Source organism: Gymnogyps californianus, chromosome 17, assembly GCF_018139145.2.
Source record: "Gymnogyps californianus isolate 813 chromosome 17, ASM1813914v2, whole genome shotgun sequence".
NCBI lineage: Eukaryota > Metazoa > Chordata > Aves > Accipitriformes > Cathartidae > Gymnogyps > Gymnogyps californianus.
Genome location: NC_059487.1, coordinates 8146755 through 8173540, shown reverse-complemented (window position 1 = coordinate 8173540; position 26786 = coordinate 8146755). Strand labels below are relative to the sequence as shown.

The window sequence follows — 26786 nt, the reverse complement described above, 5'->3', positions numbered from 1 at the left end:
CCCTCTGCCAAGGGGCCTTTGCTCTCTGGTCCCTGGTCCCTGCTGAGACCTCTCTGCTCTTCCTCCCTCCATCTCCCGCTTTTGCAGATATCCAGTCCAGCAGCTCAGCTCTCCCAGATCCTTTGGTGCTTCTCTGAGGAGCCAGAGAGCATGGCAGAGGTCAGACCCTTCTTTCAGGACCAAGGAGCTGTTATGGACTTATAAATATACATAAACAGTTTGGGAAAGGCTTTCTTTTATCATGGTGAGAGGAGGAGCTGGTAGAGGGCAAGAGTGAATGGTGGAGCATGCTGGGGGGACAGGCCAGGGGCCAGGAAAGCCATGGCTACCAAGGCTTCCCCCTTGCACGCAGAGCCCGCTCCCCTATGGCAGCGTAGGTTGGCAGCTACAGCTGAACTCCTCCGAACAGGGCTTTCAGCAAGGGAGAATGTGATGATGGAGCCCAGCTGCTGCTGACGTTGCCATCCAAGCTCTGCCTGGGTTTTTCAAGGAGAGCCTTGTCTCTTTAAGGTTCATTTTTGAACTGTGTTTTGCTGTCTGCTTCCAGTATTTTTCCCTGGTATTCCAGTATTTCCACGCTCCTGGACTCTCAGTAGCACAAGCCACTTCACACTATGTATCTCAGTTCTTTTTGCACTTTTCAATACTTGTTACAGACCTCTGCCAAGAAACCTGATAATTTTTTTTCCCATTTAAGGGAAAGGATTTCAGACTATGAAAGAAAATCTCTATTGTACCTAAAGTGTTTCTAGGCTGGAAAGAAAATCCCTGGAAACTAAGGGAATCCTTAAAGGGACATAATAAGAAACACCGTGTAACGGAGACAGCTTATTGTGTATGACTGTCTTTCCCACTCACAAAGACAAGTACAAGGCCCTTGGGCTGCAAGAACAATACGCGTTATTGTTGCATCTTATAGCTCGTTTTAGAATATGAAACCCAGCATCCCCTCAGCACCAGGAACCAGCCAAAACTCATGGGCCACCAAAGCTGCTGCGCCCATCTCTGCTGGAAACCCATTGTTCCAAATACCATTGCTGTGACAGGGCTGAGCGCTTGTTTACAGGCGAGGAGCCTTCCTTTTCTCACAGCCCTTTGTTTTTGTGTGACCAGTAAAATGATGTAAATCAGCCTCCCCTCTTGCTTGGCAGGATGGACAGGAAGATGCCAGACTGCTGTATAGGCGTGGGTGTTTGTGAAGATGTGATACTTTTCCTTATGCAGGCAGAGGAGTCACTGCAGATCAGCAGAGGGCTATTTCCACATTTAGGCTCAGCCTATTTCCCTGTCATGTTGTAACTCAACAAACACTGTCTTACAGACCTTTTCTGCCTGGCAGGTGAGATCCAGATACGTATATACGACTGACTGTGAGCCCAGGAGAACATATATTTGCCGTACTCTGCACATTTCCTCTAAAGTACTTGAGGTTTAAGGTGTTTCCTTGTCAATAACTGCTGTAATACCTGGAAAGGAATAGGGTTTGCCACGGACTGCATTCAAGCATTTGGCTGGTTCCATACGCTGTGGAAATAACAAACCATAAATTAAGTTTGCAGAAGCTCAGGGTACAAAAATATCAATTGAAAGGAATATCCAAACAGAGATTGGGTTAGATAACCTTGGAGAAGAGCGTGCAGGCTGCACATTTCTGCATCCTCAGGCCTGCACTGCCCCTTGCTGACAAACTCTCCATCGTGGGACAAGAAATGCTGCAGGGAACAGACGTCCTGGGGGCGGAAACATCTTCGCCTCTCCCCAGACTCCTGCATCGCCCCAGGCACAGCCAGCTGGAGGGTCTGCCCTGGGCAGGGCTCCCTCTCGCAGCTTCTACCTGAGACTCCAGTATGATTTTTCAGCGCTGGCAAGAAGGCGTGTGTGGAAGGGTGAGCACACAGCAGTGGAGGAGTCTGTGCTTCCATGCTGCCCCTTCACGTGCCCCCCTCCACGGCTGGTTCTCCGGCCTCTTGGCAGAACACGTGAATGACATTGGCAGGGTAGCAAGAGTGATGCAGGAAGATACAAATGCCCTGCTAATAAACCCGAGTTGCCTCTCTCCCAGTGATTTAACTGCATTGAATCTGATGCATCTCCCTGCATTAGGCTACTTGTCATTTTGCCTCCCAGCATCCTCTTCCCGCAGAAGAGTGGCCTGCATTTGTCACAAGGGGAGATAATGTGCCCTGCTTGCCAGTGCTAACAAACAAATAACTTGTTCTCCTACAGCACCTGCCAGCTGGTAGTTTCAAAGCACTTTGTAATCATTAACAGATTTAGCTTCCTAGCCCTAATCAGAGGTTTTAATCTCTGTTGTAAGAGGAGTAAAGTAGGGTTTGGAGGTGAAATGATGAGAAAGTAAGAGGAGAACTGAAATGCTCTGGATACTGTTTGTAGCTTTTCATGGGGTAGGGGGAGCTACTTCAGTGGAGGGGCACTGGGCTGGGATTAAGCTGGTCAACAGGTTTTATTCCCAATTCTTCCCTCCATCTCCCCTCTGGGTGATCTTGTTTGTCTATATCTTAATTTCCTCATCTGCAAAAGGAGGGTAGCGACCCACTTCTCCTTGCAAGAAATTCTGAAATATACAGATAATATACAGTTGCGGGAGGTACTGGAGAAAAACAAACACTGTTTGGGGTTTCAGAAAGCTATCTCTAAGGAAGATGTGGACATTCAAACACCAAATACAATAGCATAACATTGACATTCTGTACACTGGGCAATGGGAGCCAGGTGGGGGCTAGGGAGGGAAGCATAGAAAGTGGGGAAAAGCAGCACTGAGAGTCTTTTTCCCTAGTTAATCACGTTAAATCAGACACTGGGCTTCTATTTTAGAAACCTTGTAGTAGAAATTGTCACTAGAGTCCAAGAGCCATGGTCAATCAATGCAAGAGGAGAAAGGGCTAACGAGTGTTGCTGTGTACCTCTGGTACACCAGCCTAAGCAGGTGAACTGCATTAAGTAATGCTAATGTATCCATTAAATGGTGCTAATGGAGCTCCAGGCCCCTGGTGAGGTCCATTTCCCCTGTTGGGAACGAAGGAGGAAGGCAAGAAGGACAGGGTGGCAGAGGGATACTTTGAATGCTGTGCTGTTGCCTGGGAAGTCACCCTTTTCACCATTTCTGCTGTGTTTTCAGGTTAGCAAATGCTCCTTTCTATTGTATTTATAGTCCTAATCAGCAGCAGAGATCCACTACTATTCTTTCTATCTGTAACTGCAAATATACACAACCACCCTTAGAACAGGCTCTTTCCTTTGACGAGGGGCTGCCAGGGTGAGGAGGAGGGCCCAGTTCACTCCTCGCACACAGAGTGATGTGCAGCCTCACTGAGCTCAGCTGCTCCTGGCTCAGCAAGCAGGGCCTGAGAAGCACTAGGGGCCCTGCTGGGCTTATCAGCGCTCTCTGCTCATCATTTTTTCTCCTGGCACCAATCCCGGCTCCTGTTTTCACGGGTGATACCACTGGGAGCTGGAGGATGGTGGGAATAGCCCCGTCCTCCTAAGGAGGGATGCTGCGGCTCTCCCCTCGGTGCTAGGTCTGTTCCAGGCGCCTCCCCCGCTGTAAATCATCCCCGGGGCGGCGGGTCCCGGCCAGGAAAGCGTTAACCTTCCTTGCAATGCTGCATCCCAGCTCACGGTGGAGCTGCCTTCCTCTCTTCCACCCCCAACTTCCAATTCACTTCAAACAACTCCGGGACAGAATTGCAGGGAAAAGCTGGAGGTTCAGACTAGACTTGTTGATCTCCGTTCCGAGGCAGCAGAAGGAAGTACCGGAGCTTCCCTTTGTGTCCGCACGGAGAGAGGGCTGGGGGGGCGGGGGCAGATGCGGCTTCGGCGTTGACTGTAGGCAGGAGTGAGGAGCCGCAGCCGAGGGAAGGCCTTGGAAAGCTTCCTGCCGAGGGATCCGATTTACCTCGTTTCCCTTCCCTTCCCCTCCCCCGGGCTCCGTGGACAGCCGGGAGCGCGGCCGCCATCCCTCCGCCTTGAGGCTGCCCGCGGGGGGATGCGAGCGGGGCCGCCCCTGCTGCCCGCCCCGCCGCAGGATGTAGCCGCCCTCGGCCCCGCACAGCCCCGCACCGCCTCGCTGGGAGCCCGCAGGAGGAGGTAGGTGCGGGCCGAGGGAGGGGAGCCTTTCCCCGTCTGCGGCGGCGGCCGGGGAGCGGCCCCGGCGGCGGCCTGGAGGCAGCGGCGGTATTTCGGTTTTGGGGCTGGGGGGACCTGGATCGGCGGTGAGAGGGGCCGAGCCCCCGGAGCTGTGCCGGCTGGGCATGGAGGAGCCGTTCCTTTCTGCGCCGGGGTTTCTCTTCGTGCCATCTTGTGTAAGCAACAGTGCTCAGGGCTGTCATAAGCCACCCGGCTTTGCAAGGAAGGCTCGGGGCTTTTCCTTATGCCGATTTTCGTTGATTTCCCTGTTACGCAGAGGTCGGCGTGCGGTGTGTGTGGGGGTGTCCCTGGGCAGCCTAGAGTGCGTCGTTAGAGTGGCTGGAAATACCCCCTTTTCCCCTTCCCCAGCTCTTTCCTCGGGGAAATTTGCAAGGCTGGAGTTACAAAAAGCCTCCGCGTCTCCCTGCAGCCTCCACGGCTGGGCAGGGCGGGGGGCACGGCCGCCTCCGAGGAAGGGGGTTGCCCCGGCTGGGTCGTAGGGGCACCCGGGGTCCGGCGTCCGCGATCTCGCAGGGCCCCTTCTGCGCGGGGCGGGGGGGGGGGGGAAGCGGCGGCGGGGCCGGGTGCTCGAGGGACGGCGGTGGCGGGGCCGGTGCGCTCCCAGCCGGTCGCTCCGGGATGGAGGACAAGGTGCCAGCCCACCCCTGGCTAGCGGCCCGGCGCCTTTTGGGGCGCATTGCTGAGGGGTGCTGGGGGGGGAACCTCTGTGCCCTCCCCTATCAGTCAGCAGTTCCCAGCCCTGTGCCAGCAGAGGCTCCCGGGGCCGTGCCCAGCCTCCGCAGCTCCCCCGGACGGGCTGTGCAAGCGACCCTCCCGGGGAGAGGCGGCGGGGGGGGGGGGGAACACCCGGCCGCCGCCCGGGGGAGCTCGGCGGCAGCGCCCGGGCCGACACGTGGGAGCGGGCGGCCTTCGGCACCGCGGGCGCGGACAGCGCCGGCCCGGCGGGGCGCGGAGCGCGGTTCAGCACCGCCGGGGCGGACAGCGCCGCCGCCCCCTGAGCAGATTAGCGGGGCCGGGCGCTCTCCCCCGCGCGTGGGCACGGCCGCGCCGAGGCGGCCGCGGGCGCGGAGGTCAGCGGGCGGGCACCCATGGTCGGCCTCTCTTGCAGCTCTGGGGCATGGAGGGGAAGGAGAGGTGAGGAGAGCGCCCTGCCCCACGCCGCACCTTGGAGCGTCCAGCCGGAGGGGGACCAGCGATGCCTCTGGGGATGAACAAGCATGGATCTCGCTCTACTACCTCTTTGCCTCCGGACCCCACGGAGATCGTCAGGAGCAAGGCCTGCTCCCGAAGGGTCAAGCTCAACGTGGGGGGGCTGGCCCACGAGGTTCTCTGGCGGACCTTGGACAGGTTGCCGCGGACCAGGCTGGGTAAGCTCAGAGACTGCAACACACACGACTCCCTCATGGAGATCTGTGATGACTACAACCTGGAGGAGAACGAGTACTTCTTCGACAGGCATCCCGGGGCATTCACCTCAATCTTGAACTTCTACCGTACTGGCAAGCTGCACATGATGGAGGAGATGTGCGCCTTGTCCTTCAGCCAGGAGCTGGACTACTGGGGGGTGGATGAGATCTACCTGGAGTCCTGCTGCCAGGCCCGCTACCACCAGAAGAAGGAGCAGATGAACGAGGAGCTGAAGAGAGAAGCCGAGACGCTGAGGGAAAGGGAAGGGGAGGAATTTGATAACACTTGCTGTGCTGACAAAAGGAAAAAGCTCTGGGACCTCCTGGAGAAGCCCAACTCCTCCGTAGCGGCCAAGGTAAGATCTCCACATTTCTTCTCAAGTCTTGTCTGTATTGGCTCATGACCGTGGTGATGCTTACATGAAGTATTGCCCTGCTACCCTTGCTTTAGCATCTGGGCACTCGTGGCTGGATGGATTCCATGACTGAAGGGGAGAAAGGCCTCCCAGATGCAAACAAGGTTTAATGTATCATTTTTGGGTAGTTTGGAAGGGGCCTGGTTTGAGCTTCCCTGGGGCAGCCTAGGCTGCTCAGTGTGGGAGCAGCTCCACTGACCTGTGGGTCAGCATACGCTGGCTGCCGTGGCTGGAGGTTGTAGACTTGTTATCCAGTGGCCTGTCTTAGTGCATTTTTGTAATAGAGATTTCTTTGGGCCTAAAACATGGGTGTCTCCCACTCCTTAACCGAACTGGCTTTTAAGGAGAGGAAATCTACTTGAACTTAGACCCAGGTCCAGTCAGGAAATAATGCCTTCCCTTCTAGGGCTTAGTTTAAAATTTAGTGGTGAAATACATCTCCTACTTATTTGTATCATGCACTCCTAGGCTGTGGGTCTGCTAAAGCTAGCGTTTGAATTTCATCCTTTACCTGATTCCAGCTTATCTTAACTCTCCCTGTGCAATACTGCTGCAGCACTGTCTCTGTCAATAGTTGAAGTGCTGCCTTCTCTGAAGTTGGTGCCAGTGCAACAGACCTATTTGAAGGCGTTTGGAAGATAAGATCCATGTTAGGAGAAACCAATGTCAGAGTTGGCTCTGATAATTTAGCTGTCTCATGTTAGTCACATATTCTTTAGCGAGGAAAATCTCTGTGAACACAATGATTCGGTAACCATGGGGACAAAAGTGAAGGGGGAGAGGTTGCAAACTGTGGGATGAATAACTGAAAAGCATAAGGGATTGAGCAGTAGGGACGGAAACTTGAATTTTCTATGTGCTGGCATCCTCACAGTATGGCAAAGAAGTGGAAAGAGGCCCCAGCTACCTCTTTAATGTACATACAACAGGGAGGTGACGTTTACATCTGCAAACCTTAGCTCCATCCCATAGGAAGTCTGGCTTTGGTGGGCTACTTATGAAAACAGACTTCTTTCCGTCTCTTTTCTTTTATCAAAATGTTGCACATCATGAACCAAGAGCATGTATGAAAGTTTGGGGAAGGGATTTCATGAAACGTGGAGCTAAATGGCTCATTCTGGCAGGGGAAGGGAGAGGCATGGTCGGCTGCTGAACCGATTATCACTTTTTTAGTGACAAACAGAGCCCCAGAATGTCTTTTTCTCTCCAATGGCACAGATGACACTGTGCTGAATGCATTAATCATTTATAAGGCTCCTTTGGCACAGTCCTGGAATCCTGAAACACAGGCCCTGGGCTTCGCCGCCTGTGGCTCTGACTCAAAATCCATTAGAGACTGTTGATGTTCATGATTTATTGTATATGAGCAGGGGTCATTCTTGCCAAATAAGTATCTTTTTGTGATTTATAAATGACATACACTCTAGCTTCATTTTCTGAGAAAATTCTCAGAGTAAGTGCATTCGGCATTGCAGGCTCTGGATTAATTGAGAGTGAATGGTAATGCGTTATTATCCTTCCCATTTAAAGCTACCATTCTGTAACTTCGTTACTGTAATGAAAATGGTGCTGTATGTTCTCAGACCTCAAATATTCCAGCAGTTCCCAAACACAGATTTCTACCCATTTCAAGGGTAGCAAGGAAAATGGACATGATGAACAATTAGCTTACCAGGCAGGGACAGAAGAGCTGCTAAGCCTATTCTTTATCCGATTGTCTCCCTGCTGGTGGATAGCTTTTCGCTCATGCCAGAGTATGCCCTTTGCTTTGATCACCTTCATGAGAATTCATTCCGCATATTGAATAGGCTGGACCCAGTTTTCAACTTCTGATGGAAGGACGTGGGGAGAAGGACTTGGCAGCCTGACCCGTTATCTGACCTAACCAGCTGTGCCCAGGCTCCGTTTCAGGCTGCATTTTCTAAATCTGTGCCTCTGCCTGATAGCTCCTGGCCAGCTTTCCTCAGCTGTCTGCTCAGTGGAGCACTTGCACTCAGGCCACAGGCCTCCAGGAACTTCTGTCACCTTTCCTAAAGCCAGACTCCATCTGCTTTGCCAAGTCTGGGAGCTCAAACTGTTTCTGTAGAAAGGGAACAAAGTAAACTGTTCTGAGGTTTAATGACTGTCACTGAAGGACCTAAAAATCACTGTTGGGAAAATCTGTACTACTCTCTTATTCTTTTTCTTCAGACTTGTGCCACTCAATGCAAAGGTTTTTCCATTTAAATGTAACAAATACAGGCTACCTTCATGTTCTCTTTAAGAAGTCTAGGAAATGGCTACGAATGCAGGTTCTCCCCCAAACCCAAACCCAACACAGTCCCTCTGTAAACCATGCCCATTATCTAACTCAGGCTCTAGCAAGGTGGGCTTTCTTGCTGGCTGTCAGCGTTGTTTGAATTTTAACATTTTCTGCACAACACCTGACCTGACTCCTCCACAACAGCTTACTGCAGAACTTCTCATGGTTATACTGGGACTGGTTAAATACTGAGAAAGTGAGTTCCTTTTTATTTCTTGGTTTGTTTTTTTTTTTTTAAAAAGGAATTATAGGTGATGTACCTCAGGGTGGAAAACAGCATTCAAATAAGAGATGAAGAATCCCCCCGACCTTAATTTTTGTTGCTCTTTTATCCACTGCAGATTTACCCATATCTTTTGACTAATATGTCTGGCTTTTAAACTAACTACCTCATGGCAAGCGGTGTCTTATTTATCTGTGATGTTTCACCCTGTACGTGACTGGAAAGAACGCTCTGTTAGGTTTTATGATACACACTCTGAGAGCCTCCAGACTTCTACAATGAGACATCAGACAGCTGTTGAAGCCCCAGCCTCGCTGCCTTGTTAGCCCCCAGCACTAGCAGAAGGGTGTTTGCTCCTTTCTTATAATGCTGCAGTCCCTTGCAGCTGTAACCAAAGCCGCACCGTCCTTGTGCGAGGTGCCGTAGAGCCACAGGGCAGCCCTCCAGCCCTTCTCCATGGTCAGACTCTGCAACAGGCACCCAAACCATTTCATCCACCAGTCCATGTAACTTGGAGGCACTTGCTGTGCTGTACTCCCCTGCGCTCACCTTGCCCAGTGGGAAAACCCCTATGCACAAAACCAAGCACTGAGGGGCTCTCCCTCTACCAAATGAAAAAATATTTAACAGGCAGTTATTTAATAAAACTCTTCATTTCTCTCTCCCTAGCCTTACAAGATATTTTAAAGAATCAGTTTCTCCTGCTTCCTGTGACTTTATTTGCCTGTATATCCCTGAGAAATACTCACTGCAGTCTTTGTGGATGCTTCCTCCTCTTCCTGCAATCACAGTTTTTGCATGTTCCTGCTTATTTTTATCATTCTCCCAGTCTCCCTTAACAGTTTGGTGGTTGTTTTTTGGTGTTTTAGTTTTGTTTTTTTTAAAATAGCATTCCTCCTGTACTCTGGTGTGCTCGTAACATCCATTTTTAATCATAGAGGACTCTGGTGCTCTCTTCTGACTGGATTTACCCCAGCTGAAGACGAGGTGCAGATATTTTCTGGAGTAGCTATTATATTTTGTTGTGTGGTAGTTTTCCTTTCCTCAGGAAAGAAAAGCAGGTCTCCAGAAGCCAAGCAGAACTGCTGCTTTTTCTCGGGACTTAGTGTCCATGTCAAGGCAGTAGTGGCTAGCAGTTCTCCAGCACTCGGGTTTGGGCTTTTAATCATAATTGCTGTTTCCCTCAACAAGGCTAAGCCTGGGCAGCTGACTTCTGTCACCCACAACCCAGCTAGCAGCCCTGGGTTTCCAAAGCAGAAGTCCTTCCTGTAGCTGTTGTTTTTTACTAACCAAGCCAGTTAGGATCTGTGGGTCTACCTGCCTGGTGAGACATTTGTGGCCCTAGGGACAGCCAGCCTAGCTGTAAATCCAACTAGACTTCATGGCATCCTGAAAAATCACAGGCTGAAGTAGTTCCATGCTTTCCAGTAGAAACAAACAACAAATTAGACCACCTCAATGTCTTAATTAACTTATACGGTCTTGGAAATCCTTTGATTACCTGGACCTTTCCAGCAACTCTGCAAGAACATTGCCCTTTTTGCCTCTTAGGAGGAAAAGAAATCCTTTCTTTTAGTCCTTCCAAATTATTTCCCTGACCAATATTTGAGCAATTAGTGTTGCACAGAGGGGTGGGGAAAAAAAAGTCTGCTAGTCTTAGACTCCTCTGCATGTGCTGGTTTCATCTATTTTTCTCTTGCTGTCCTGAAGGCTGAGAAAAACACGATGACATCACCCACTTTGCGAAAAGCTTCTCTGCATATCTGCATGTCAAGTAGGATGTGCACTTCCTCTCCTCCTGGCTGCTTCCACTTCCCACTTGTCCCTGTCCTGTTGGGAGCTCAGCTGCAGCAATCCCTTCATTCTGGCAGGCTATTTCTTATCCTTTCCCCTGTCCCTACTATGTCTTTGCCAGTGCAATAATATCACGTTTATCCTTGAAAACATGCAACTCCAATTCAGTAATCTTATTATGCATGCCTCTACATTTGTTGAACAGCTTTTCTCAAGCTGCCCGCTGCTCTCTGCTGCTAATCTCTGGATGCATTGCTTAGGGATTGGGGAGGTTGCTCTGTAAGCTCTTTTCTTATTATTGTTGATAGTAGTGACAAAATAAGAATGATAAAGCCTCTTGGAGATGCATTCGCTACATCTAGAGCGTTCTTCCCCCACATGGACTTTCTATTCCTGGCCCTCCCTTATGGCATGCAGTTTTCATTCATCTCTAAACCTGCCTGAATTTAGCACTCAGCAGAGGAAACCCCTCTCCCTAATTGCAGGGGTCACATCTTAGCCATGTCTGGTCTGTCTCTGAGGCTTCCATCACAGGGCAGATGTTGACTTTGTCTGTTAAAGCCAGATTGCCCATATTTTGCTTATATCCGTGACTTTCATTTTTCTGATGCAGCTACTGCCTTGGCTTTTCTGCTATATATAGGAGACTTCCCCTTCATCCAAAGTAAACTCCTGTCTTCAGAGATCCTCAAAAGGAGAGCCTCATTCCAAAGCCTTTCCCTTGGGTTCAGGGATTTGCCACTTTGATCTATAGCTTATTGCTGGGTTTCTAGCACAGCAGTGTCCTGTGGACACACAGACAATTGCTGTTCTGTATCAATCTCTTTTCATCCTGCAGCTCCTTTCTGGGTGCTTGTCCTTCCAGTGAACTTCTTAAATCTTTTGTCTGGGGAGCCCTAATTCCTACGTTCAGTTCCTGCAATGTGTCCTCTGCTTCTGTCTCACTGACCTTCCCACAATGTATTGCTGTGCTGCCAGTTCCCAGAACTCCTCTGCATTACAGCTTCCCTAAACTCCCAGTTTGGGGGGAAAAAACCCAAACCCTAGTAATACTGCCAGCCTGGTAATTACGTCCTGTGATTCTTTCCTGGCTCTAAAGAATCTTGCTGGGAGTCCCTGTAACATAGGAGACACCTTGGCCGTGACATCGGCTTGTTAGTCTCCCACATCCCTAATGCAACATCCCATGTTATTTCCTGCATGGTATGCATCTGTCAACAAGCTTGTTCTAAGCTCTCCAGGTGGGATCCTCACCCTTCAAAGGTGATCCTTCCTCCAGACCTGTTACTGCAGCCCTGAGCAGCCCTTGGATCCAGGCAGGCAGCTGCCTGGCATTTCCTGCCTGAAAATGGTTTGGGTTCAGCAGTTTACAATCCAAGCCTGCAGGTGTGCAGTCTCTAAAGAATTTTATAAAAGGAAAGTTAAAATTGTTACGCCTAGTAGGTTTTTTGATGTACTTGACATACAGTCCATGAAGTATAGTATGCATAAACATATATATGTAGGCATACTCCTGGATTTTTAACTTATCTGTAACTTTCTGTGAGGAGAGTCTGGAGCGAGTTTGTGGTCCTCCCTGAGCCTAAGCATCCCCATCTGTGTGAGACTGCCTGCCTCAGGAGGGAAGTGACAAGCTTATGTGTTTGGGCTGAATTCTTTAGAGGACGTGTGCTATAGAAGTATAGTTGATGCTATTTTTAAAGCACCAGCTCTCCTTTGTACCTTTGAAAAGTCTGAGAAATTAATTCCCCTCGCTGCTCAGCGTTCTCCCATCCTGCTCAGCCTGCAAGCTGACGTGGTTTAAGGTGCCAACATCACCAGTCAAAAATGTAGGATATCTTGCAAGAGTGGAAAACCCGGGTTTTGTTCAGCTGTGACTGCAGAGATTTAGTAATAACGGGATTCAGAAGAAGAGTGCTAGGCCTGATCCACCCAGGAAATGCCGGCATGGTGTAATGCTCACAAAGTGCGGGTGCAGCTTTGGCTGGTACCTGTGCAAAGCACTTGCACACGCTGCAGAGTCAAGCATGCCGTGCCCGATGGGTGTGCACTGACTGCAGTGGTGTTCAGAGCTAGCTATGCAGAGGCACTCTGGAGCTGTGTAGAAAAATCAATTCTTTTCATTTTTTTTAAAACATATTTTTCATTTGACTCTTCTTACACAGTGGGATAAATATCCTTGCCATCACATTCCTACTTTTGCCTGTTCTTCTTGATCCTGAAGATCACAATTTCCTTCTGATTTCTCTCAAGGTAAATGCCCCCATGGAGAGGAACAATCCAATGTTACTTCTACAGCATGAAGGTTGCTATTTGTCATTGCTAATGGCAAAATATTTATGTCAGAGAAAGTTCACAACTGATCACTTAGTTCTTATAATAAACACAGTCAATATGATTTACTCCATGGAGATATCTGGCAGCAACAGAAGAGTCACAATGTGGCCAGTGAATGTGAGCAAGACATTAATATTAGCCTTTTCTGAAGAAGCTATACGTTGTCACTGCTTCTACTACATTAAGGCAGACAAGGATCAGACCCTTACTGTTATAAAAGTTGCCCAATTTTTTCCTAGATCTAGAGGCTCAGCGCCATCGTGGGCTGGGCTGGCTTCCCATGTGTTGCGCTAGGACTGGGAGTACCGGCACCGCGGTACGGCGATAGCCGAGCTCAGGTTTGGAGGTCGCTGTCCTTATGGCGCAAAACTGCTTCAAGGGCCGAGTGGGTCAATCGGCTCTGTGTTGCTCTGTGCCACGGACCTAGGAGCTGGCAACAGCTCAGGGATGCCTGCCCCACACCCCGTTGCCTAACTGTCGTGCCTGAGCTGCTTTAGCTTTGGCACTCTTTATCCTTGAGATGACCTTGCCCTAAGTTTAGTCCCTGGGGCAACAGCCACATGATCACCTCCTGACTTTCTCAATTACTCAGTACAGCAAAAGTAAACCTTGTAGTAAGCTTCCCCCACTGAGTTTGTCTGGTCTCTGGTTTCTCTCCGCTGTCCTAGCTCTTCTTGGCCTCCCCTGTCTCCTTTACAATCTGGCACTAGCTGGGCATGTTTACCAGCAGGTCTCTTTCTGATTTTTAATGAAAAATTCTACTCTTTATTCTAGAGCAAGTCTGGAAGAGTGCTGAGCATCCCAACACAAGCACTGTGCCTTTGTACCTGCTGTAGCCCCTCCTGAAATGCTAGCATTTAAATATCCCAAGTGCATTTATTTTCTAGGTGCCCCAATAACACCAGCAGCCCCAGCCCTGCTTCTGTGGAGGGTAAAAACTCCCATTGAATGTAATGGGAACAAACGAGTATTATAATGTCTGTACTCATCAAGCAAAGCTCTCAAAGTGCTTTGAAAAGATGGATTAGTCAAGGCCAGGACAAACCTGTGATATATGTATTATCCCCATCTTAAAGTGAAGAGGCGATCATTGCCCAAGGTCAGTGTGGAAGGCCAGGGCAGAGCTGGGGGGGGGACCCTGGCTTCCCCCTGTCCCATGTCACCAGTACATTTTCATGGCACAGGTGAGCTTCCAGCGGCCCTTGCCCATTGCCTACAGCGCGATATTACAGAGGGAAAGGTGCTGACAGCCCTCTCGCAGTTTATCCAAGGGGATGGAGTGAGAAATCAAACCTTACTTTGTTTCAGTACAGGTATTCCTATTTAAGTGAGCCCAGCCTGGAAAACTTTGTCATGTTTGAGGAATGAGTGGTTACAGAAAAAGGGAAAGGTTTTCTCTGGTAGATCTAAAAGGTCTGTACTGAGACATTTTCAGCACTCTGATGCAATTCAGCACACTCTGACTAAGGAGGGGATGCTGTCTAACTGTTTTGAATAGCAAGAGACTAGATATGTTAGACTATAATTCCACAACAGTTTTTTATATTTATGCATATATATAATTGTAATAATACATATCCAATACAGTATATATACTTGTGTGTATACAGAACAACATTTAAAATTGCTCCTCCATATGGGAATTACCTTGTACCAAAATCAACCTGTATAAGGAAGGTATTTATTTTCAGTTAAAAACTCCTAATCCTAGCAACCAGCTCCTCTTTGAGCACAGCAAATGTAATGAACAACTCAAAACCTTACTCAAGAGGAGTAGTATCTCCTCAGACAAAACAATTGCCACCTTTGACAGCAACAGTGCCTGTGTGAATGTGAGGCACAGTAACTGGTCAGAGCACGGGCTTTTTGGTAGTTTGGGAGCTCCCTTCAGTGTATTTTAGATAGCAGCCAGGAAAGCTCCTGTGTGGCTTACAAGGACAGGGATCTTTGGGGGATCATCCATCTCCTTCCCTGCTGAATCTCCCAATCTGCCCCTAACTATCTCTTCCCAACTCAGGGCTCCAGCACCTCTCCGGCCCATCCAGCTTCATGTGAGTTTTCAAAGAGGAGAGACCCTGTGCTTTGCTTCCCTCTGGGAGTACAAGGTTGCACTATTGCCTCCTCCCTGCCATGTCACCTGTCCCATGCCACCTCCAGGTGAGATGGTGGCAGCCAGCCCTTCCCTTGGCATCCAGCCTCTGCCTGGCCTCGAAGGTTTATCAACACTTTTAGAAATGTTCCTTTCCCCATTCACAAGTCTCTTGCAGACCTGTCGTGATGCCTGTGAGTGTTTTTGCTGAAGTTTGCAGCTATTCTGGTCCAAGGGCTGTGGATGTTTTGTGACTCTTCCTGAGGTGCTGGCACTGCAGTGTGGGGAAGGTGGCCTTAACTCAGCACTCTGCTGCTTGGTTGTGTGTCCGAAACCTGGGTTTGGACAAAAGAAATCAACAGCAAAGCAAAAACTGAAGCACTTGTTGGTACCTGAATCTCATATTGACAGATCTCATGTGAAAAACAACATTTATCAGGCATCCATCTAACCTGATAAAAAACCCGGGTCACTAACAAAAGCTAGGTGAGCAGTCAAAACAAATGGAAGGAACAATTTATTTTCAAATTCATTTTTTCTGCGGTACATAATCAGTTCCAGTTATTATGAGTTCAACTTATTCAATGCTGTTTGGACTAGGATTCATGCAGAGTATCTAGCCAAAAGCAAAGAGTAGTTTTGTTTTATTTAAGTCTATTTGCTCTTGCTCATTTTTGAACAAAAAGGAGCTGTAAATCTCATTTGTAGCACATAAACACCAGAAATGCTTTCTGATTGGTACTGATGGACAAAAGGTTTCTAAAACGTGATTGTACGTTTTATTTTAGACTTAGGATTCCTTGTGGGTATCTCTTTAAAAAAAAAAATACTCATTTTGCTACAAGAATAAATTGAAGATGTGAGCAAAGAGGTCTGTCTCAGTCTTGCTACTTAAAATCTTTTGTAGGGGGCAGGAGCTCTAGTAAGCACACTTTCCATGACACAAAAAATCTCTTCAATGTGCCAGGTATGCTTTGCTTCGCTGGTTTCAATGGTATCTGATGGTAGTGTAAACTGGGAATGGAAACATGTTGTGGCACAAAGCACCAGGAGCAGCTCCTTGGTTCCCTGAGAAGCCTTTTATATGACTATGTCCAGACTTTTCTTATCCTTCTCTGCAGCGATTCGGTGTCTGCCTAGGTCCCTAGCTTTCTCTACTCTGGCATCTGAATGCATCGTAATGTGTTTGTCCTCCCAGCTCTCTTGTGAAGGAGAGCAGCACAATTATCCCGGTGTACTTGGAGAGGGTACAGAGGGACTAACTGGCTTCTCAGGGTCTGTGATGGAGCAAGGAATGGAGTCATAATCCACCCTGAATCCCTAGGCCACTTTTTTCTCTGGTGCAGCTGGATCCCAGCTGTAAGCATTCAAGAGGCAGCTGTAATACATAAGAGAGTTTAATGCTTCCATGGAACTGCCTAGGAATCCATCTCAGATTGTTTGGGGGGTTTTTTTGGTTTTTTTTCCTTCACATTTCTGGGAATCTCATTTTTATCTGGTACTTTCTCAGCTCTGAAAAACTTTATTCACACGGCTGTCATTTTTCTGTTTCAAAATGTTCATCTGTCACCCTGCACACTTAATTTCTTTTGCATCATATGCTTTTATTAACCATGGTGATCACACAGTGAATAAACTCTCTTTACTTCTTGTAATTGGTGCATTTGACCAATTCCACTATTAGTAATTACTGTAACATCCTTGTACTTCTGCATATCTGGCCATTCTCAAAACTATGGGTTCTCAAGTGTCTTGATAGAAAAGGAGTGTAACTCGCTTTCTGAGGCAATGTTTGCTGCCTGCTATCAAAAGAACCCAGTCTCTGTGGTGGAATAGGGAGCTTTAACTCCTTATTTACTTATTTGTGAATTTTTGGTAAAGCTATCCTTCACAGCATAAAAGTTAAATCTTCTTAGAAAAGAAAAGGGAAAAAAAAAAAGTGTTGTCGCTTCTCCTGTCAACGTGCCAGAAGTTTATTAATAATACATAATAATTATACATTGCGTTTCTTAGTTCCTTTCATCTGAGGATCTTAAAGTGCTTCACAAACATTAATTAAGTAATCCTCATGACTGCCTGGTGCAGTAACTATTATTATCAATCTACACTTAAATGTGACAATGCAGAAGAAATAGTAAATAAGAAAATCTCCCAGATACAGGCAAAAGCAAACCTGGTCTAGAAAGGTAAAGCAAACTGGAGCAGATATCATCATTTTGTAGCTGTATTTTGTGTAAGTGAATCCACCAGTCTGCCTGTCAATGTATTTGTGCCGTTACATCTGAAGTTGAATGGTGTTGGACACAGGCTGAAGACAGCAGTTAGGAGACTTCTTAGTCCAACACAGTATTAGCTCTGCTGGCAAGAGGAAAGTTGCGATTGGCAGCAGAACTCGTGTCCCTGGTTGAAAGCAGCGGAGCTGGAGGCAGAGGGCTTTCTCTGAAGCAGCCTCAGCAATGGGATTTACTGATCCTCGCTCCAAGAGAGCCTTCGCTTGTTATCCTTTGCAGGAGGGGTCCCCAAGATGCAGCCCATCAAGTGTATGTAGTGTCCCATGAAGGGTCTCTTTAACCCTCAGCAGACCCAGCTGACCACCAAGGCTGTCATAGTAATGGGGTCTCTTCCAGTGCCCACACCAGATGGGTGCAAGAGACCCAAAGCTGTCAGCCCAGCACAGCCGGTCCCACCAAGGGGTCACCATGCAGAGTGTGGGGACCTTCACACTTGAGTTTTTCATCTCTGACTGCTCCCCTGCTCTCTTCCCTTCCACAGTGAGCCACTGCAGAGCTGCTCCCACACTGAGTCTGCTTTTGCAGAGGAAGGAGCTTTTGTGGTGTCCCCACCTAACGTAGCTCTTGCTTTTCCATGCACAAAGCTTTAGGAAGTCCTGCACAGGGTGAACTGCAAAGCTCACCTTAGTTCTTTCCCCTCAGCCCTTGGACTGAGGGTTGCATGAACATCTATGTCTTATTACCTTGACTGGCATCACTTAGGAATGAGTTTGTTCTCAGAAAGAATACCTTTTGTTAGGGTAGAACAGAGATGAAAAATAAATAAATACCAATGTTCTGGCAGCAAATACCCCCTCATTTTACAGCTGTACCTCTCACTTATTGCCAGTGAGCTGAATTAAGCTTAGGTTAGTCAATGCATGGTTATTCTTAGCCTCCAATCTTCCCCAGGTAAGAGTCTGATTGATCTCAGCAGGTTTTGCAGTGTTTAGCTGAGAAACGCCATGTGTTTTAAATGTTACCTGTTACTACGAGGAAGGCGGGCTCACACAACAGCAGTTTTGGTTTGCAGTGTTAAGTACCTGCCAGTTTTTGCGATGTATTAAGATAGCTTATGTCAGTGTTGGGAGGTACTACAAGAAGGTGGTTTGGCCCAGTTTCCCAGGAGTGCTGAAGACCCTCTGGTACCATGAGAGCTCTCAGATATGTCAACCTCTACTTTTGCATTCTGGAGAAGATGCCAAATGACATGACTGGCACTTACTTTTGGTTTATTTTGACAAAGTTGTGGGCGTGGCAGCTGACTCCAGGTATATTGGGTCCTGCTTATTGTTATTTTGATCCTTTGAGGTAAATTTGAAGCAGATGAGGTGTAGTGTGTGAAGTCTGATTAATTCCTACTGATTTGGGGCCTACTAGCCCTGCCTTGACTGAAGCAGATCTTATCAAAGGGAGCTTTTCAGGAACAAAACCATCACACATCTTTCATGCCACCCAAGGTACCGACAGACCCAACACTGGCTGTATGTGTTTTGCCCCCTTCCTGACTCCAAGTTCCTGTATGTGGCTCAGCATGACAGGACAGTGCACTTCTGGGCTGTCCTGGTAAGGAGATATTTCCACCAAACATAAGATGTGCTGCATTGTAGATCACGTCAGGCATCAGAGTTCATCTTGCTAATTGACGTGTTTGTGCTCTCTCTGTCTGTGTTTACACACAATGTTATTCTATAGGAGTAACTTTAGACTTCCAGCAATCCCAGGGAATGGTCTCATTTAACACCTGCAGCCCTGGCCATAGCCAGCTTTAGCATATGCAATCTACATACTGAAATATGAGACCTTCATCGTGCTAGGTAAATGCATCGGGTCCCACTAGAGTGATATCTGGCCTCTCTTTCCTCTCTGCTGAACACTGGGGCAGGTGTAATTCCATTATTTTTGCATGTCCATTAAGCTAAAGAAGAAATTTGCTAAAGTTTCTGGCTATGAATGAATGGACATGAACGAAACCCACTTGACTTAGTAGTTATTTTTAAAGATGCTCTTAAGAGCTTCTTGTAAAGTGGCTGTGAAATACTTCTTAGTTTGCACTATCTTCTGGAAAACTTGCTTCATGGTCCAAATAACTTGGGCATGGCAATGCCACTTCCAGGAGTTATAGATGTAATTTATTTAATTCATAAACTCTTTGTAGGAAGTTCCATCTTTTTGTTTGGTGTTTGTACAGCACTAAATGCAACACTGTCCTTACTAACAGCTCATGTATGCTACCCCAAAACAAGTAATAAATATGTTTTACAGAGGAAACAAAAACTGCTGTAGAAAGGTATGGAGTTAGTTTCCATAATTACTAATCCCGTAACCAAACTGGCCTCTTTCTTGAGGAGGAGTGGCAGAAGGATGGTGTGCCTCTGTCTGCTCTTCAACTGTGCTGCTTGCCTCACCACCACTTGCTCACTTAAACTGGGATCCCAGTTTCCAGTAGGGCTCTGAGCTGTACAAAGCAGCAAGGGATTAAAGGACCTGTTTGGTCCTCCTCCTCTCACACGGAGGCAGTGATCTCCAAAACAGTGAGTGGGGCAGATATGGAGAGAAAGTTATTGCTTTGGCTGTCTCTGCTTAATTCACCTAAGCTGGTTGCACGACACGTTTTGTTGCTATAAACTAATCCTAAAGCAACTGGGAAGCGTTCCCCCAGGCACTCCGTGCCAGTTTCGGTACATGGGTGCATTACTGATACTTTCCATGCAGATGTAATCTGTGGTCTTGATTTGAGCAGACTTAGGCATGTGTGTGCAAAGGAAGGATGAACAGCTAGGTTGTACACACAGTTGCCGTATTTAGCATGCAAATCAGGTAGCTGGAATACGCAAATGTATCTTGCAGTTTATACAAGCAATTACTTAATCTGTGTGTGGAAAAACAGGATAATTGTGTGCAAATTAGATGTATCACTGCATACAGTGCAGTTGTGTGTTTAAATGGTCAGCAAATCAGATCATTTCTATCAGTAACTAATGACTTTATATCCTAAAGGAAACTCAGTACTAAGTCTCTTCTTAATTTTAGTCTTTTTTCCTTTTCCACCAGGTCCTTAAACAGTTCAAATCTCTGCTGTCATTTCATCCCTTGTTCCCTACATTATCACTTACCTGCTGGAATATTTCTTTTCCTCAGCGTTTTTTGGGGGGGAATAAGTTGTAACACTGGTAATAGGCTCCTTCTTCCTGCCCACAGAATGATCTTTTGCGTCAAAAGTACATTGGAACCCCCTTTTTAAAAGCCTGTTTCTTTCAGTAAAAGTCCTTCACCATTGACAACCTTGCTGCAGTCTTTCCCAAAGTGTTTCTGGTGAGTCCAGTGAGTCAAAATTTAGTTCGATGTTCTTGAATTCAGCCCCATGGCGTTGTACTACTCTGGTTTGTCTTCCCTCCGTGCAGGTGGGATGAAACCCCAAACTGAGACGACGGTCTGTTGGGCAGTGACATGACTGATACTGGCAGATCAGGGGTCATGGCTTTGCTGTGAGTTTTCTGCACAAACTCCAAAAGGTGATTTTTTTTCTCTCTTGTGCCTCTGACCAACATCTGCAAAAGATGGAAAATCTCTCTTCACTTTTCCCATGCTTGTATTGGTGGGACATAAATCCTTTGGGCACCACTTCTTTGCCACGTACTTGTACATCAGAGCCCTAAATCAAGGGGCAAAACAAACACAGTCTATCTTTTTACTGCCCTGCTAGTACAGCATCATTTCTGCTTGTGTTCTTCAGAAGGAATACAGAGCTTAGTTAGGCCAGCTGTTGCCTTTTTGATTTAGTATCTTAGGTGGTCAACAGCTAATAATTAATCTTAAATGTCACCTCTTTTCCTTTCAGACTGACTCCTTAAAGTGTTGGGATGTTTCAATACATTTTAAGTAAAGCAATGATGCCCTGTGCCAAAGAAGAGAGAGCGAGTATGGCAAAGCTCCAGCCTTTGCACCTGTTCTGGTTTGCTTTTTGTGTGAAGTGCTATATAATTGTCGTCTTCATTAGCAGCCTGCTGAATTCTGGTGTGTGAGGGATTAAAAACGCTAATGAATATGGATTATTTCAAATATTTTCCTTTGGGACCCAGTACAGAATGGAGATTTTTGGAGCTATATGTTCCTATAATAACAAGGAATGGAAGATGCCTTCCCCTGCCCTTTTTCAAAGTTACCTTTTAAGAGTGAGTATCAAAACAGACAGCTGATCCTCCTGCTCTGCCTAGGGCATACACGGTGCTCAGATCCAGCTGACCCTCTGGCTGGATCTGGCTAGAGGTGAAATGAAAACCTTGCTAAGAGTGGAAAACTTCAGCACATGCATAACTTTCAGCATATGAGTAGTCTCCTTGAAGTCAACAAGTCTTAAGCATCTGCTTAACATTAAGCATGCAGCAAAGAGGGAGTGAGTTATGGTGCAATTAAAGGACCCATTTCACTGAGGAGGCCAGGACCGTGTGCTGGCTAAGTTTCTATGAACATAAGGACATTTTCCTCCTCCAATTAAAATTCTTCAGTCCTTAAGGTTAATGTGTCATCTGTAACATCCAAGAGGCCTGGAGAGATTGTTTCTGTGGAACAGATGTTCAACAATCTGCATTTTATATTTTTGTCAGTTTGGACACTTTCTTGCTTCTGCTTGCAGAAATTGGACCCTTCACATCTACAAGGAAGGCTGTTCTCTGCCCTAGTCAGTCTCCAGAGTGTTCCTCCCGAGGGGATCACAGAGCACTCTGCAGGAGTCTGCTTAAGCCTGCTTTGCAGGCGGGGAAGCTGAGGCACACCGAGACACTAGCAGCTTTCCCGACTCCCAGGTCAGCTTTGAGCCACAGGCAAGCGTTTCTGACACCATGTCGGCAGTGCCAAACCACCCAGCCGAGCTGGTGCCCATCAGACGTGTGCTGTGCCCCCTTGGCTGGGGCTCAGAGCAGGCACACCAGCGGTTACCTCCCTCAGCTGGCACGGTAGGCTAGTAAGCCATAGTGAAGCACCTCATAAGCCTGAGCCCTAGCATCCTTATATGACCATTAGGTCTCATCTGCTTTTTGTGGCTATAACTGTGACAGTGCTGGGCCCAGGGGCTGTGATGTGTGGCTGAAATGGGGAAGGGAATCTGTATTTTCTCTAATTCGGACATCTGCCTCCCATTGCACATTCAGATCAAGTCCTTTCCCCTCCCTGGCGAAAGCAACACTTGGATTCTCTCTCCTGCCAGCACTGCAGAGCCAATCTCGCTGCAAGCGAGTGGGACAAAGCGGGGAGAACCTCTTTTTGAACCTCATTTGGAAATATCCTCCCAAACTGCATAGCAAAAACCCTCTCAAAGCAGAAATCCATGTAACAGCAGCTCTCTGATGGGCCAGGTTTCTCACCAGGGTGAAGGAGTAGGATGCCCTTGCAGGAGCTCAGCTAGATCAATAGGCTTGTAGAGGTAGGGTGGCTTAAATCTTTCTGTTGTTCTGAAGATTTTTTGCTGGGGAAAACAAAGGGATAAAAGTTTTACAGGAACTTTTAACCAGCTGCTGAGCGGGGGTCCCGCTGTAGGGGCAGCAGCCAAGTGGTTCCTCCAGGGAAAGCCCCCGGCCCCGGGAGCACTGCAGCCAGCCAGCAGCCAGCACACGCAGATGCTCCCCAGCCTGCAGAGAACATCAAGGTCTTTTTTGCCAGATAATAAATCTCAGTCCTTAACTGGCTGCACAGGGATACTATTCCTCTCCAGGTGAAGAATCACATGGCCATAAAATTTTGTAATATAAACAAGGCAGACGTGGTCAGAATCCTATTTGGACAGATTTATAGCTTGACTATGGAGCAGTAACCTTGCCTGGGCTTTATGCCACCAGTAATTAATATGCATCCTGGGCTCTGTTTTCCTTCTGGACAGGGTACTCTTGCATGCTTGTGTTTTAGACTGTAAGCATGGAAGTCTGCTGTCTTCTGAGAAAGAGACTTTCCTGGGGAGGCTGTGCTGGAAAGCTATTGCCCTGCAGATTGCGTGGAAGTGAAAGACAGTGAATGGCCAAATTTGGGAGAGCAGCACTTCCCCAGCACACTTGAAGCCTCCACGTAGCTGGCACTGAGTCTTTGTGCAGTGATTGTCATAAAGACAGTTGATGTTTGTCATAGTTTCTGCCTACACTGAGATGAAGAGGTTGCTGGAGAAACCACATTTCGTCTGTTGACGTTGGACAGTGATCTCCAGCTCTCTGCCCTGTCTGTGGGATATTTATGGGAAACAATGGTAGTGTCTAGGTGCAAATACCTACACCAAATCTTTGAATGCAATTTCTCTGCTGCTAATTTATTCCAGTCTAATTCAGCAAAGCATGTACATGTAGGCTTCACTTTCAGCGTGTGCTCTCATAACGTGTGTACGTCCCACCAAAGCTGACTAAAGGTGTGCTCACGCTCTCCTGAAGAGGATCAGTGCCATGGAAGAGCTGGGTGTCTATTGAGGCAATCTGGAGCGCTGTGGTGACACAGAGAGGCAAGGACGTCAAGGAGAGATTTATCACCAGCAAACCCTCCTAGCAACAGGGGTGGCAGCAGGGTCCCATTTGGCCCACAAAGAGGCAGGAGACCAGGTGAGGATAGATCATGTTGCCTCAGTATTTACCTCCTGTCCTCAAATGCTGGGTGAAGCCACCATTTTATTTTCTCCTCTTGATGGCTTTTCTTGGAGTGAAATCGATGTCCTTCGTTGTCCTCCTCTTCCAGGTGTTCACACCCAGGTGTGACCCGGGTGACTGCAGGAGTTACCACCCCTCCGAGCTGCCCAGACTTGCCATTTTTCATCATTCACCCTCAGGTCATCTCTTAGGCATTCCTTTGCAGCTCTGCACTTCAAAAACTTTGAAAAATAATGAAGGAATTAAAGAAAAAGGCAGGGAGGGGAGAGAAACTTATCCCATGTTATTCCAGAGGCCATGATCCCAGCACTGGATTTGGGCATAGATTTTCAACTTGGACAGTCCCGCATGAAATCCCTGCTCAGCATCATCCAGCTCTGTAGCCAGAAACTACTTGCAATAACACAATTTTCCTTCTCACACAACAGCTGTTCCCTCTTCACTCTCCTTCCCATTTTCTGTAGGCATTCAGTCACAGTCCTCGTGTACAGAGGACTTTTGGCCTTGTGAGCCCCCTCCCTCCCCAGTTGGCAGGGGTACAGTATAAAAGATGTAGCTAATTAATGACCAGTGACCTAGTGGCACTCAAAACTAACCGTCATCAAGCAGGAGGCAAGATGCCGAGCACATTAAAATCTGTCACCTTTAGGATTTGAATTTGAAACAAGCACTGTTGCATTGCTGGGTTATTTGTTTTATCATTAATGAGATTTCTCTGCACTTTTCTGTCTCTGTACAGTTTGGAAAACACATCTTGGTAGGCCAGCAATCCTAGAAACATAAGTCTTAACAACAAAATCGATATGGTTTCATTAGACTTAGCACTTGGTGTGCAATTATGTTATTTTCTCAACAGCAAGTGGCTGTATCAGCTCAGGCAGGGAGAAGGGCTTAGCCAGGAGCTTGCTGAGGCTTGCCTGGGTGTGGACATTGGGCTGCTGGAAGCCAGGGCTTGGGTTTACCATACACCAGCTTGGCACTAACTCCCCACGGTGATGTGTAAGACAGTTTGTTCCTTCATTGTGTATTTGAAGCCATTGAGACTGTGGATGGCAAAGGCTACCTTGTGTTTGTGATTGAGTTAGTCACTGAGGGCTGAATAAAAGCATTCTGCAGCAAATGAAGCAAATGATTCCATCACAGGTGCTGTGTGACCCTACTACACATTGTCCCAAAATAACTTGGTCATGTGGCAGTTTTACAGCATATGTATGGGCCAAATTACTTCTTTTTAAAGAAGTAGATTAGGTAAAAGGACCTAGTTTTCTGATTAATGACTTAAGCTGTATTGATCAAAATACAATCAGTCTGGAAGGCTGGTTGCCATGGGATTGTCTGATACCTCCAAAATAAAAAGAGTTTCTTTGGGTTCAGAAGTTGATGGTATACCAACATTAAGGCTAAGGCATGTGGTTTGGTCTTGTTTATATTTCCCCTGCCATTTACAGAGATCTCTGGTGGTATATGAGATTTCATGTGAGACAGGAAGAGGGAAGTGTGCGTTGGGATGCTCCAGAGTGCCGGGCTGATGAATAGCATTTCATGTGCTGGCAAAGTCCCGAGGAAACTCTGCACTGATGGCTGCCTTCATATCTTCATCCCCACAGGCCCCCTTCCCAGCACTGCCAGCATTTCTGGCAGCATTTGATCAAAGTCTTTAATTTGAGCTCTGTGTTGCAGGAAAAGCAATGAGAGCAAGGTCCCTCCTTCTACCTCCAGCAGAAGGTACAAGCCGCTTCTGTCCAAGCGGAGTCCACAACTAGGTGTCCACGTCAGGATTTTCAAAGCAGTAGAGGTTCGTTTTATGGTACCACACAGGCAACCAGACTGTATGTGTATTTCTAAGCCCTTGGAAAGGTGCATAAATTGTGGGTGGAACGGCAGGTTATTTGTTATTTGGGGTGAATAACACACACTACATTCAAAATGACCTAACCGGTCTAATTATAGAGCTGACAGCTGTGTTATAATTGAGATTTCCAAGTGAATGCTTCCCCTGCTGCTGGGGAAAGGGTATAAAAGTGCATAAACTATCAAATTTGCTCCTTTTAAATTTGTTTAATTATACAAGAAGATTTGTATGGAGCACGGTGTCTGTATTAGTAGCACTAAGAACGGTGAAGGTCACAGGTAACCTGGAGATGCTACCTATGGGATCCACCTTTAATGTAGACCAGCAAACTTCTAAATCTATTCCCACTGCCCTCGTGTCCCCTTCCCATTATTAACATTCAGAGAAGCTCCAGGGAAAGGAGTATTCTTAAAATTTCATGCTCTTATATAGGTGCAAATCATTCCTGGGGCTCGCACCATTAAAGAGATACTTGCAGTCATCAAGATGACGGATCATAAAGGCTCCTGAGCTTTTCTGAGGAGAGCTACTTACTGACTGCAGAATGAGGGAGTATGCAGAAGGATTAGCACTCGATAAATGCATCACAGGAGTACCAAGATGTTATCACTTGGGTTTGGAATATCACGAAATAGTTCAACACCCTGACAATTTTGCATCGTTTATATACTTTCAGCTGGGTAATATGGGTATATACTTTCAGATGGGTAATACGACTTTCTAGAAATGAATCGGATAAACTGAGCTGTTTTAAGAGGGTCTGTCTCTATTATTCGTATATTTCTTAGCTTTGCATTCCAGTAGAAATAATAATTTTTCCCAGGGGCACCATTCATTCATATGTTCAAAACACAGCCCCAAATGCAAACACCAATAAAACTCAATGTTTTCTTAATTAACAGCCTCAGAAAGCACCACATCAGGCAGGTAAATACTATCATCACTTTAGAACAAAGTACACTTAGAACTAATTGCAGCTATTTACCAAAAGCTTCCAGAAAGCCAGCAGTAAAACTGTTTGTTTTTCCAGCATATGTCATGCACTCGCTGCTATTTCTCTTGATGGAGGGAGCGATCTATGAGATGGTAAAAATCTACAACTTAGACCAACAGAGCTGTAAAATGATGCTAAATAAACAGTAACTCAAGGAAATCTTCCTAGTTTACAGCTGTATCTTCTGTGTGAGGCAGAAAAGGTTGTAGGGCAGGAGCTTATTTGAGGGGGTGCATTGGGCAGCGTTGCACAGAGGTCTGGATGCATCTCCGCAGACAGGACACCAGCTTGCAAGCCAGGTGGGAACACACTGAGA

General features: G+C 47.1%; 1 protein-coding gene across 1 annotated transcript in view; it reads left to right on the top strand.

Moving 5' to 3' along the window:
- Positions 1 to 3069: 3069 nt before the first annotated feature.
- KCNB1 (potassium voltage-gated channel subfamily B member 1) overlaps positions 3070 to 26786 on the top strand; it is a 130658-nt gene continuing 106941 nt past the window's right edge. The window contains exons 1-2 of the mRNA XM_050907229.1: positions 3070 to 3139; positions 5276 to 5929. Coding sequence (XP_050763186.1) covers positions 5363 to 5929 — 567 coding nt within the window. The 5' untranslated portion in view covers positions 3070 to 3139; positions 5276 to 5362. The remainder of the gene's footprint in view (positions 3140 to 5275; positions 5930 to 26786) is intronic.